Source organism: Rhipicephalus sanguineus, chromosome 5, assembly GCF_013339695.2.
Source record: "Rhipicephalus sanguineus isolate Rsan-2018 chromosome 5, BIME_Rsan_1.4, whole genome shotgun sequence".
NCBI lineage: Eukaryota > Metazoa > Arthropoda > Arachnida > Ixodida > Ixodidae > Rhipicephalus > Rhipicephalus sanguineus.
In genome coordinates, this window is record NC_051180.1 from 112,851,270 (window position 1) to 112,863,311 (window position 12,042).

General features: G+C 48.3%; 1 protein-coding gene across 6 annotated transcripts in view; it reads right to left on the reverse strand.

The window, feature by feature from the left end:
- The window catches only part of LOC119394148 (mucin-17), a 232,528-nt gene that overhangs the window by 44,511 nt on the left and 175,975 nt on the right, over positions 1-12,042 (reverse strand). For 3 of the 6 annotated variants that reach the window (XM_049415656.1, XM_049415657.1, XM_049415660.1), the window contains exons 5-6: positions 10,209-10,292; positions 1,528-8,613 (exon numbers count right to left, since the gene is read on the reverse strand). In XM_049415656.1, coding sequence (XP_049271613.1) covers positions 1,528-8,613; positions 10,209-10,292 — 7,170 coding nt within the window. The remainder of the gene's footprint in view (positions 1-1,527; positions 8,614-10,208; positions 10,293-12,042) is intronic. The other 3 variants (XM_049415661.1, XM_049415662.1, XM_049415658.1) reach the window with 2 other exon arrangements.

The following is a 12,042-nucleotide window of genomic DNA, read 5'->3' on the forward strand; positions in this document are numbered from 1 at the left end:
TAGGAATCAAGCCACTGCTATTAATACCTATGTGTATTTACTAGATTTCAGTTAGATCACGTTACACTACTACAATACGATACTAAAGCGGCAATGCGAATTCAAGCAGGGCGCAAGCGTATTTGCATGCCGCAAGCATGCCAGCAGCTGAAATACGCAGCGCACACAAGCCGTTCACTTTCAGTTAGAGCAAGCCAATTAGCAACGGTCACTGGAAAAGAGGCTTGGGCCAGGCGGGGTCTGCAGGCCGTGCGCGGTAGGCAAGCGCGCTGCAAGCAGAACTGCCGAGGCACGAGCTATTTGGAAGAGGCCTCCCTGAGAGCAATGTTTTTTTTTTCTATCGCATATAGTTGCGTATCAGAGTCTCAGTTCTGTCATGCCATTTCGCTTTAGTTTGAAAGAGCTTAGTTGTGTGCACGCTGGCTCTGGTTCAAAGCTGACGCCCGTCAGAGGGAGAGCGGGCGAAAAAAAAGGAGAGAACAGCGCGAGGGAGGAGGAATGGAGGGTAAGGGGATGGGGAGTGGTTTTTTGTCGGCATGGTCGCAGCGTTAGCGACCTCTGGTCGGCTGTCTATACTGACATCTTGGGGTCTTCGTTGTTTATCTTGACAACGACGAACGAGGGGACGTCCTTCATAGCGTTGCGTCAGTGAGACATTTCGTGGAGAGTTCCCGCGCAAGCGTCGATCCGTCCATTTCTCTGACCGACTCCAAAGGACGTTCCCGCAGACAGCTGCTCGTCGAGGGGCTCGCTCAAACACGTTGCTGGCTGCCGTTAGAAGGGTCCACTGTTTCAGAGGGAGGTCCGAGCTTGTTTCCGCCGGGATGGGCAGAAAGGAAACGGGAATGTAGGGAAGGGACACTCAACGCTCACTCCGTTTGTTCTATGCAGGTATAGTGCAATTGTGTTTCTCTCTCGCTCATCTGTCTCTCTCCCTTTTGTTATGCATGTTTTTGTCGTGCTGTATTTTTGTCTGCTAACCTGGTTGTTGTTACGGGGTCATTGGTTGTGCGACAGTGTCCCATTGTTCTTCGTCGGAGGCATACACAGCCTTCAGCTCACTCTCTCCTTACGGCTTAAGGACGTAACGTTTACGGCGACTATCGTCGCCCAAGAGGAAGTAAATAGGTCTGCCGGGCTCGCCCGCTAGAGACACTAATCCAAATGTCAGCATGCACAACATTACGCGCTTAGGATTGAAAACGCACACATGGGTTACAAGCGTAAACAGTCAAAGACACTAAGAAACAAGAAATATATTACAGACCAGTAACACTTTGAACCGGTTAGCATTAGTAAAACACACTAAAGCGTCAAAGAGAGGCCTCCCCAAAAAGGTAACCAAACGGGCGATCACGACACGCCGCACCGCTAGGCACAATCAACACGTCACAAAACGCCACAAGTACGAGGTGCTGCGTGCGATTAGCAAGCTAAAAGAGGAAGCGGCTGAGCGGAGTTTTCCAAAGGGGGGGTTTAGTGTTTTAGTAGATTAAGTGAAAGGGAGCGTAAAATAATTGTGTTTACCATGACTCAGCATCTTTCTGCCGGGCCGAGCTTGGGGAGCATTTACGTCATCAGAGAGCCCTCTTTGGGCTCGGTGTCGAGGCACTTGGAACGTATCACCGCGTCCACCAACCAGTTCGTACTCGGCTTGCGCCAACCCTGAATCAGTTATGGCGAATGGTAATCTTGTTGCCGGAGAGGACCGTCGACGTCTGGAAGGCACTATCTTCTGGAAAACAGGGAGTTGTTCTTGGATGCGATCTTGCACGTTGTCTAGCCTTGACTGTATCTGGCCTTGCTGGAGATCTTGCTTGCTTGGCTCGGGCGCGACGAATGCCCTAGTTGGTAGCACGATGCCGGATACAATGTCAGTGTACGTCTCGTACCGAGTCTGGACGACTGGCCGTCCGCCTTCGAGTAGTGTTGTAAAGTGGGTATATGTGGTGTAGTAAGTCGTGGGAGTTGGCTGGATGTGCGGTCCCGGCGCTACTGTGTGCGTTATTGCTGCAGTTTGATGATGCGGACCACCACCATGCGAGCGGCCTTCTATGTATCCCGCTGGGCAGGTGCGGCACAGAGCACCAAACACCGTGTTCGTCACCGTCTCCTTTCGTGTGTTTACTATGGCGCTTCCGTCGACATACCGTGTTGTGAAATATGTGTACGTAGTGTGATAGGTTCTGTATGGGCCTGTCTCGGCTGGCCTGATTCGCGCCCCTACGTCTTGTGTCGCGTATTCGGTGAGAGTAACGGTTGCAACATTTGTGACCGTCTCGTACCGGGTATCGACGACCGGTCGGCCTTCTATATAGTGCGTCGTGTAGAAAGTGTAAGTAGTGTAAGCTGTGTGGTGAGGTGCATAGCCAGGCGCTGTAGAGTAGAGGGGCCTGTACACTTGGGTAGGTCTAATTCGCGCCTGCTCGGTCACCGTAACAGTCACGTAGTCAGTTAGTGTCTCGTAGCGCGTCTCGACACTCGGTCGGCCGTGAATTAGCCTAGTGGTGAAGTAGGTGTACGTCGTGTACACCGTATCTCTGACAGGAGTGGGACGTATGATGACAGGTCGATAGGCTTCCGTCGGTTTAATCGCGCGACCTGCGACTCCATCATCCCTTGTTCGTGTAACGTAATTCGTTAATGTCTCGTATCTCGTGGATACCGTTGGCCTTCCATGAATCACCTTGGTGGTAAAATATGTGTAGGTTGTGTAAAATGTATCAATCGCTGTTGCCGGTCGGTGAGGGACGATAGGTTGAACAACAGTCGGCCTTGTTCGTTGGTGAATTGGCTCTTCAGTGACGGTAACCGTGACGTAATTTGTCACCGTATCATAGCGTGTAGATGTCACCGGTCGACCTGCGACAAGCACAGTTGTGTAGTAGGTATGTGTAGTGTATTGTGGTTGCTGTCTGCAATGAATACAGCCTGGGATTGCGACTACTTGCGAAGGCCTGTGTTCATAGACTGTTTGTCCAGGTGTCACGGTAACGTAGTTTGTAAGCGTTACGTAGCGCGTCGATGTCACTGGCCGTCCTTGAAAGAACTCCGTGATGTAGTCTGTGTGAGTGACGTATACAGTCTTTATGTCAGATCGGCACCGGATGCACCCCGTGACTCCTTGGTGGGAAGGATAGACGCGTACAGGTTCGGTACGATGGATCTGGTCATGGAATATTGTTCTCGTAGGTGCGATGCGCTGGGTGGGATAGTGGACTGAAGAAATTACTTGCAGGTTGCTAGCAACCGATGTACGTCCATCTGGCTTTAGGTACGTAGTGAAGTAGGTGAAAGTTGTGTAGTATGTGACCGGAGTTGCGTATATTTCGTCTCCTCTTGCCTCTGCTACCGCGAGGTCCTTTGGTTCTGTATTCCTCTTGTTCCTAACTACAATCAGAGGTGCGCCCAAGGCACTACTGATGTGTGCTCCCGGTGGCGGTGGAAGCCTTGTTCGACTTCTCAGGATCGGTGTTCTGAGTCTAAACTTAAATGGTTTGTTCTGGAATGTTGATGATGCCTTCTGAAAGCTTGAATCAAGTTTGGGTGTCAATGACGGGCTTGGCGCCGTAGTGGAGCTTTCTTGCACAGGTGAATGCGGGACGATAGATTCGACTTTGCTACTAGCTTCGGCGGAGCTTCCGTCTGGCGTTGTGGAGCTCGACACCTGTGCCGATTCAGTTGACTCAATTGGAGACTGCGAATCGGTGTGGTCAACCTGAAAGCCTGCTGGCAGATTTGCAGCGGTGGGACCCACGACGTTAGAAACAACTTCCGTCCTGCTCGACAGCACTGTGCTTCCGTCCGTATACAACGTTGTGTAGTAGGTGTACGTCGTGTAATGAGTCACTGGCACATTTCGAAGGAGCTCTCGCAGATCGATGCCTTCAGGAAGCGAGCTAAGTAGAGGAGGCGTCTCTTCAGTCATCGACACATCTGTCGGCTGTGCTTCCAAAGACACACTCGTAGGCGAAGGGTTAGTGATTATGTCATGTGGCGTCATAGTCACATAGTTCGTTACAATTTCCTCCCTGCTGGATACGGTCGGCTTTCCATCTGTTTCGAACGTAGTGAAGTATGTATACGTAGTATAATATGTGCGAACGACGGTGCTGCTTTCAAGATTCCTCTTGGTCTCTCCAAGGTGAGGCGTCTCTGTCGGCTCTGGTATCATGTTCGTAGCCGTTTCTTCATGACTCGAGATCACCGGTGTGCCATCTTCGTAGAACGTCGTATAGTAGGTGTAGGTCGTGAACATGGTGTGCATGCCTGCCGTCGGAGTAGCTTCAATGGCGCTCTCAACAGCTCCTTCAGAGATCGGTGTTGAAGAATGGCCAAGAGTTTTCGTTATGGCGGAAGTTTTCGATATGAAGGAAACTCGAGGAGTTCCATCTCGGTACACCGTCACTGGGGATAATATAGTTGTGTAGGTTGTTATAATCGATGGCGCTGGCGTCGACTGGTGGGCAGATGTTTTTGGATATTTCGTAACTATGTTCGTCTTGACACTCTCGCGGCTTTTCACAGACTTTGTGCCTCCTCTGTTAACGGTGGTGAAATATGTGTACGTGGTGTAGTAAGTAGACACAACAGGCGTTGTGATGAGTTCGGTAGTACTTAGCTCAGAAATTGTCTTGACCTTGGACACAACTTGCGTTCGATTTCGGATAGTCGTGCTGCCTCCACGTACGAACGTCGTGTAATACGTGTAAGTCGTAAAAACCGTCGACAAATGATCCGTCTTCGTTGGTTCTATCAACTCACTCGCCTGTGTCGTCGTCGCTGTATCGCTTCCTCGAACTGTGTTTGATACAATCTCTTCCCGACTAGTAACAGTTGACGTTCCATCCTTGAGCAATGTCGTGAAATAGGTGTACGTTGTATAATATGTCGTGACTGGAACAATAGACGTTGGTGAAATGCTCTTTAAGCTGCCATGCGTTGGGTCTATGGAGCCACTTGAAGAGCCATAAACCACGTTTGAAACTGTTTCCAAGCTGCTGGTCACGCTGGAAGTACCATCCTTGAAGAGCGTTGTTAGATAAGTGTAAGTCGTGAAGTATGTTGTGCGTGCCGCGTCTAGAGGCGGCGTCGCTATTGATGAACTTGTAGCATCGTCTACGGTGCTTTCACTCGCTTTCTCTGCGTGTAAGTCTTCCTGCTCAGTACCTGAAGCAATATCGTAATGCGGGGACGTTTCTAGATAAACTTGAGTAGCTGTTGGTGAAATTCTTTCACTATCCAAATTTTCTTCAGAAGGAGCCAACAGGTCTGACATAGTTCTCTCACTGACAGAGACAAGAGTTGATCCGTCTAAAGTGTATGTACTTTGGTAGGTATAAGTGGTCATCATTGTCGCCGTCTGTGAAGGATCCAATGGTAGCATTGATTTCTCTGGCGCTATAGTGTCGAATCCATGTTTCCGAGCCTCTTCATACTCCTCGCTATTTTCAAACACCTGAGATGTTGTGACCTCTCTACTGGACACAATACTATCGGATAGCGTCGTGTAGTAAGTGAATGTAGAGTAGTGTGTGATAGGATATAATGTCTCTGTCGCCGCTTCCTGATGTACCGGTGCGACGGTGTCAATAATTCTTCCTTGTAGCGTTGACTGCGTTTGATCGTTCCCAAGCTGAGAAGGCAGATCCTGACCGGGTAGAACGAAACCATCTGTCAGGAGTCTAACTTCATCAGTGTGCACAATATCGTCTTCAAATTCTTTTGCGGGGTCCGCTCCAGGCAGAATAAATCCCATGGTGATGATTTTTGGCTTGTCTTCTTCCGGGCTCGGAGACGTCGTTGGCTGCTGGTCATAGTCGTATTCCTTCGCACTCTCTTGCGTGCCAGGCAGGATAAAACCATCTGTCAATACTGCTACGTCGGATGTGGACGTGGGTGACGTGTAAGATGGCTTGATTGACGGGACTAATGTGGAAAGGTGCAAGTCATCTGATAGTTCAACAACCGAAGGCTGATCTTGTCCAGGCAGAGCAGTTTCGTAACTTTCTTCAATAACCCGTGACTGGTTTATAAGTGGAATAGCGAAATTAGAAGTTATACTGTACACGTCCAATGAATCGTGCGATCCTTCACCACTTTCAGCTTGAGGCGTCTCCTCTGTAACAGGTGCCGGTGCCTGAGTGCCTTCTTCGAGATCTTGTTCAGTCACAGCGCGATCAGATACTCCCTCGATTTGGATGTCGCTAGGAAGTACAAGACCAGGAGGGGCTGGAGGTGGTGCTTTTGGCGTTGTAACTTCTTCTGTCATTTCTGTCTTCGACTGGGTATAAAATATGCTTGATGTACTTTGAATGACGTGCGCGTATCTTCCGCCAATCACCGTGCCAATAATAAGGGTTGTCCATTCAGTAGTCATGTCACCATTGATATCTGTGCCTGTTATAGAGCTCACTAAACCTGTCTTGTACGTTTTCTTTCTTTTAGGCGTGGGTGTCGAAAGGGCAGGTCGCGTCGGTGTTACAGGATACTTTTCTGTTTTAGATCCTTCAATCATAGACACCATAACTGTCTCTGAGGGCTGAGCGGAACTGCTGCGTAGCTGTGACGTGAATGTTGGAGACGACACATCTTCGTTCTTAGAAGCCGGAAATAAGAACGAAGACAAGAAGTTTGGTGTTTGTAGGTCCTCATGCCTAAAGCTTGAAGAAGGAACAAGGTTTTCCTGCAAGTGACTGTCATAAAAGTAGTCTTCTGGGTTTTCAGGATTGCCGATATTAAGTCCAGCATAGGGAGAGTGGGGATGGTCCTCCAAATCAGTGTCATCATATTTTGGCAGCCGAGATTTGACTAGCATCGGGATTGTGGATGTGTACATTGTACTGAGCATTTCTACGCCACCCTTAAATGTAGACGTTAACATCGACAACTTCGACACGAACTCTCTTGTTTCGGTGCCATATGCAGACTCTTTGCGCTTTGCTGAGGACGAGGTTGTCTGCTCATTTCGTGTAGGAATGTTGAATGGGTTATATATGTCTTCATCGTGTGGACGTCTAGTCTTTCCGAAATCGAAGGATGTACCTGTTGCTGCCGGTTGAAATACAACTTCCGTTCCAGATATTGTCGTCGTGAAGTCCAGAAAGCCAAATAGCGTCACTCTGTTCTTTTTTGTCGATGTACTCTGCTCGCTATCATGACCGCTTAAGGCGTCCGTTGCGAATATGTCACCAGCGTCGTCGGCGTACTCATCGTGATGGGAACCAACCGTTTTTGTTGGTCTAATGTCCTTCACCGGCGAAGGTGTCAGTAGCTCTGGCCTGAAATCCCCGAGGTTGATGTTGTTGAGTGGGTGTCTCATTCTGACCATAACCACAGCCTCTTCTTCTCGCACCGGTGGAGTGTCGTAATCGTGGTCAACTTCATCCAGAAACTCGTCTGCTGTTCTAGATGAGTCCGAAACGGGAGATGTCGTATAAAGCCCCAGATGTTGAGGCAGGAAAAATTTGTCCGTTATTATTGTCGCCCCATCCATAGGAGCAATTCTCCTTCCTGTAGCCGTTGGCTCAAACTTTTTCCCGTGTCTGTAGAGTGTTGGTGTGGGTTTTTTGTGGGTTTGTGAACTCGCCTTTTCTCGCCGACTCTGGGACGGCATAGAGCTCAATGTGACGTGCATGGTGCTAGCTGTTGCCATGTGAGATCCTGTCATACCTTCGATGGTGATGGGTTCAGAACCTTCGATCAGCATTCCGGTCATAGATTCACCGCCTTGTGCACTACCCGATCCGAAAATGAGGTAGTCAGAACGGGGCGCCTCTGTTGGTGAAATGGTGGACACAGTCTGAGAGGGCAGAAGCACGCCAATCTTGTGGGAAATGTCTAAGACCACGCCTTTCTGGTTGCCCGATCGAATGTCGAATTCGGCCGTTCTTGTGGCTTCTTCCGGAAGCGACGGCGTGGCGTCGACCGGCAGCTGTCTGTTGCCGAAAAAGAACATGTACGTCTTCGCATTGTGATCCTCCGTGTTGACGTAGGTACCCGTGAACACCTTGTACGTCACATGTTCGGATCCAGTTGCCTGAACGAGAAGACCTTCCGTACCCGTGACTGTTATGACTGGCACCTCACTGTCTTTTTCGTCACTCAGCTCCGATATTTGACCGCTTTTGATGTTGAGGCCCACTACAGTGGTGGATTTGCTGCCCGGCCCTGCGCTCAGCAAGGACCCTTGCGTTGTCTTGGTTGGTTTAACGTCCGTCGTAACAGTCGAGGACAGTTCGTTGACGGCCGTCTGAAAGACCTTTCCTGAACTCAGTGAGCCGAAGCTCTGTACGCCGTGCGTAGTTTGCGGCCGCTGTCTCGTGCCTTCTCGATGAGCCGAGTCTTCCACTTCGTTGAGGGACGGCGCAAGCTCGAGTACTGTGGAATGGGTGGACAAGATCTGACTGTACGTGCCCTCGACGTACTCTCGTCGTATTTCGGTCGTGTGCAGTGTTGTTTGTTCGGCGTTGACTTCGGTGCGGGTGAGAGTGGCCAGGGCGCCAGTTGGCTCGATCAGAGCCACGCTCACTTCCGCAGCTTCTGCCTGGTGGTCCAGTCCCACGGTGTATGTCATTAGGCCCGAATGCCGCGCCTTTCTCCTCCGTTCAGATTCTGGCCAGATAAACAGCACAGCACTAGTCAGTGCCCGTGACCTTTGTTGCCGCTACAGTGTAGCACACAAGTGGCACGTTGATAACAATGAGATTTCTTTACAATCACTCATTAACGTTCGATTAGACAAAACATCGGTGAGTTATCATCGACGTGAAATAGATTTGTTCGTAGCGACAGCCCCACTAGAGTTAACATGGCGGCAAGAAAGATCACATCGGAAAACCTCAAGCGCTGTGCGGTTGTAACGATTGCCTTCCGCCGTGCTGACACGACGTTCACTAACACAATCATGCTTCGTAGCCAGGAAACAACAAGCGGGACAAACGCTGTTGTAGTCTAGTGATATAAGGTACGAGGTGTAACAGCGACATATACTATACGTTTGTCCTCTCGATGAGAAATGCAATTTCGTACCTGACTTATTTTGCTAAACTTGGTTTGCAAGCTCCCCAAACTGCCCACGCTATAAGGGTGTTTTCTTTTCTTTAAAACATCACTGTATTGTCAATAACATTATCGCTACCGTAATAAAACAGTGTTAGCAGTGTCCATACTCTATGGGTCCGTAGGTTTAACGTCGATAGTGTCGTAAAAGCCCTTTCATGCCATTATTCGTGCTTCCTCTAATTAATTATGCGAGTATAGCTCTTTTGATGCTGTTTCACTGCAGTTGTAGCGGGCAGTATTTAATAATGTTATTGTTCCTTCATCGGCGTCAATTCGTATTCACATTAAAGACAGTACCCGGTGTGTCTGGCACACACACGTGTGGCGCTCAGGACGGCTTCGACACTGCAGATCTACGTCGGGGCTTCTCGGTAAAATGCACATACCGATCATTTTGGGGCGAAGTTGTTGAAGGCGTGTGAATCAGGGCAGCCACTGGGTTAATATCAGGAACGCACAAACTGTGATGATGGTAGTGTTATGGTGGTTAATTCTGGGAACTATGGTTCAGTGGCCACGCATGTGAACAGGGGAAAAATGGCGTACAGGGCATACATGCCGGATGTGTTTTGTTTTGGGGAAATCGGGTGGCATTTTTCGTTATTTCACTGAAGTCGCGGCTGGTTTGTTTTTTCCCACTACCACGCACACCGCAGCAACCCTCAAGCATTTCCCGCCGATGCAGAGCCAATAGCAGAGGAGAAAAGCTAAACGACAAAGACGCGTTCGCGCATTGACAAGGCCTCCGCCAAAGAAAGTTCCAGATGCTAGTGCTTACTTTCTTTTTAGCGCGCCTCCTTGCCGAAACCGCAGGACAGAGCTTCGCAGTGCTTCGTCAGAAAACACGTCACTCAACTGTTTGAGCGTGGCATTGTGGGCGGCTTTTAACAAACTTGCATAACTTAGAATGTAGCCAAATCAGAACCTAATCGGTCGATTACTGCCTTACGGCTTAAGATGGAAATGCATTGTCATTTTCCTTTCTCCTCTCCTATTTCTCGATTAACAGTCTCACAATGGCTCCCTTTCTTTACATTATAAGCGCTCCTTAGGACCCCCTTCTCCATTTTTTTTTTTCATGCTAAAGTGCCCATAAGTGTGACATTGCAACATAAAGCGGCACGTACGAAGCTGTAAACACGTACCTGAACGCCGACGCCGCTCGACAGCCATGAGGTCTTGCAAGGAGCTGTCGCTGGGACACTTGTAAGCCTTGCCTTTCTCTTTGTCTGCCAACCAAAACGGCGAAGCGCCAGCCAGTCACTATGCGCACAGTTTGTTCGGCTTTCAGCTAGCGGCTGACATGCAAATACCATGACGTTAAACCCAAGCTAATCGAAAGACACGATCCAGGAACGCATGATCGTTAGTGTTCTCAAATCACGTACCCAGTCGTATATGTGAGAGGTTCGTTAGGCGCAGGTGACTGTAAGCCGATTAAGTTGTACGTCTACTCCTTAACTACTTAAGTAACAGGTATGTATCCGTGAAATGCAGCCAGTGACCATCGGCATGCGCAGGGTTCCCTTACAGGGGGAGGGTGGGGTGGGGCGAAGGTTCATCGCAGCGCCCCCCCCCCCCTATTAAGTCAAAGTATGGGGCAAACTTTGCCCCCCCCCCTTTCTCTTAGGTGACTAGGGGGAGCGCCTCCCCCCCCCCCCGTGCGCACGCATATGCCAGTGACTATAATAAGCGCGTAATGAATTCTGAAGTTCTAGTACGGCTTTCATTTAACCAAGGCAGTCTGAAGTATGAGACTGCATGTGAAACTTCCCGCTAATTAATGCATGCTGCGTAACGTGCCTGCTAAGAGAGATTTAAAAATATACTTTTCGAGCAATGAAGATGCCGCTCTCACGTGGCTCGCATGTACAAATCGTTAGAGGACAGATTTATATCACAGTGGAGCTAAAGCAGTGAACAACAATTTCAGCCATGGTTTCAAATGTGGTTTTTGCACCAGTAATATTTATTACGCATGTATTTTATGGTATAGGCTATCTATCTGTCTATCTATCTATCTATCTATCTATCTATCTATCTATCTATCTATCTATCTATCTATCTATCTATCTATCTATCTATCTATCTATCTATCTATCTATCTATCTATCTATCTATCTATCTATCTATCTATCTATCTATCTATCTGTCTGTCTGTCTGTCTGTCTGTCTGTCTGTCTGTCTGTCTGTCTGTCTGTCTGTCTGTCTGTCTGTCTCTCTCTCTCTCTGTCTGTCTGTCTGTCTGTCTGTCTGTCTGTCTGTCTGTCTGTCTGTCTATCTATCTATCTATCTATCTATCTATCTATCTATCTATCTATCTATCTATCTATCTATCTATCTATCTATCTATCTATCTATCTATCTATCTATCTATCTATCTATCTATCTATCTATCTATCTATCATGCATTATCGTATCGGTTGTTTTGTATTAACATGCGACAAAAGTATTCGAATGTAAATCACCTGTCATTTTTCTTTTTGCTGCATCTGCTCTCTTTCTCTCTATTCATTTTTATCTACCCGCCTCGCGTTGCCCCTATCCCAGTTAAATCAAATAAACATATATGTGAGAAATGTTTCCTTCCACAGATATAGGCATCCCCAGAAAATTTCCACATTGCAAACAAGTTGTGGGCAACGAAAACTAACTGAAATGTTGCAACGTGCACTTATTTAATCAGCAAAGTGTTCGCACAATATCTGCTCATAACACACATTAAAAATTGTTGGCGTAATGTCGCGCCCTGTATGACGTTAATGTTTGCCTCCATTTACCTGCACGTGCAACATTACGGTGCGTGAATCTTCGTGGGTTTATTACTATTTGCCACGTAAACCCTACTGTCACTGCCTTTTGGGTAGACGGGAACTCTATCCGTAGCCTTTATTTCATCTCTCCTTCATCCATAAACGCCCACCATTGGAGCAGTAAAACTGGTCAATTGACCTTTCATTAGTCATCTTGCCTTTTATA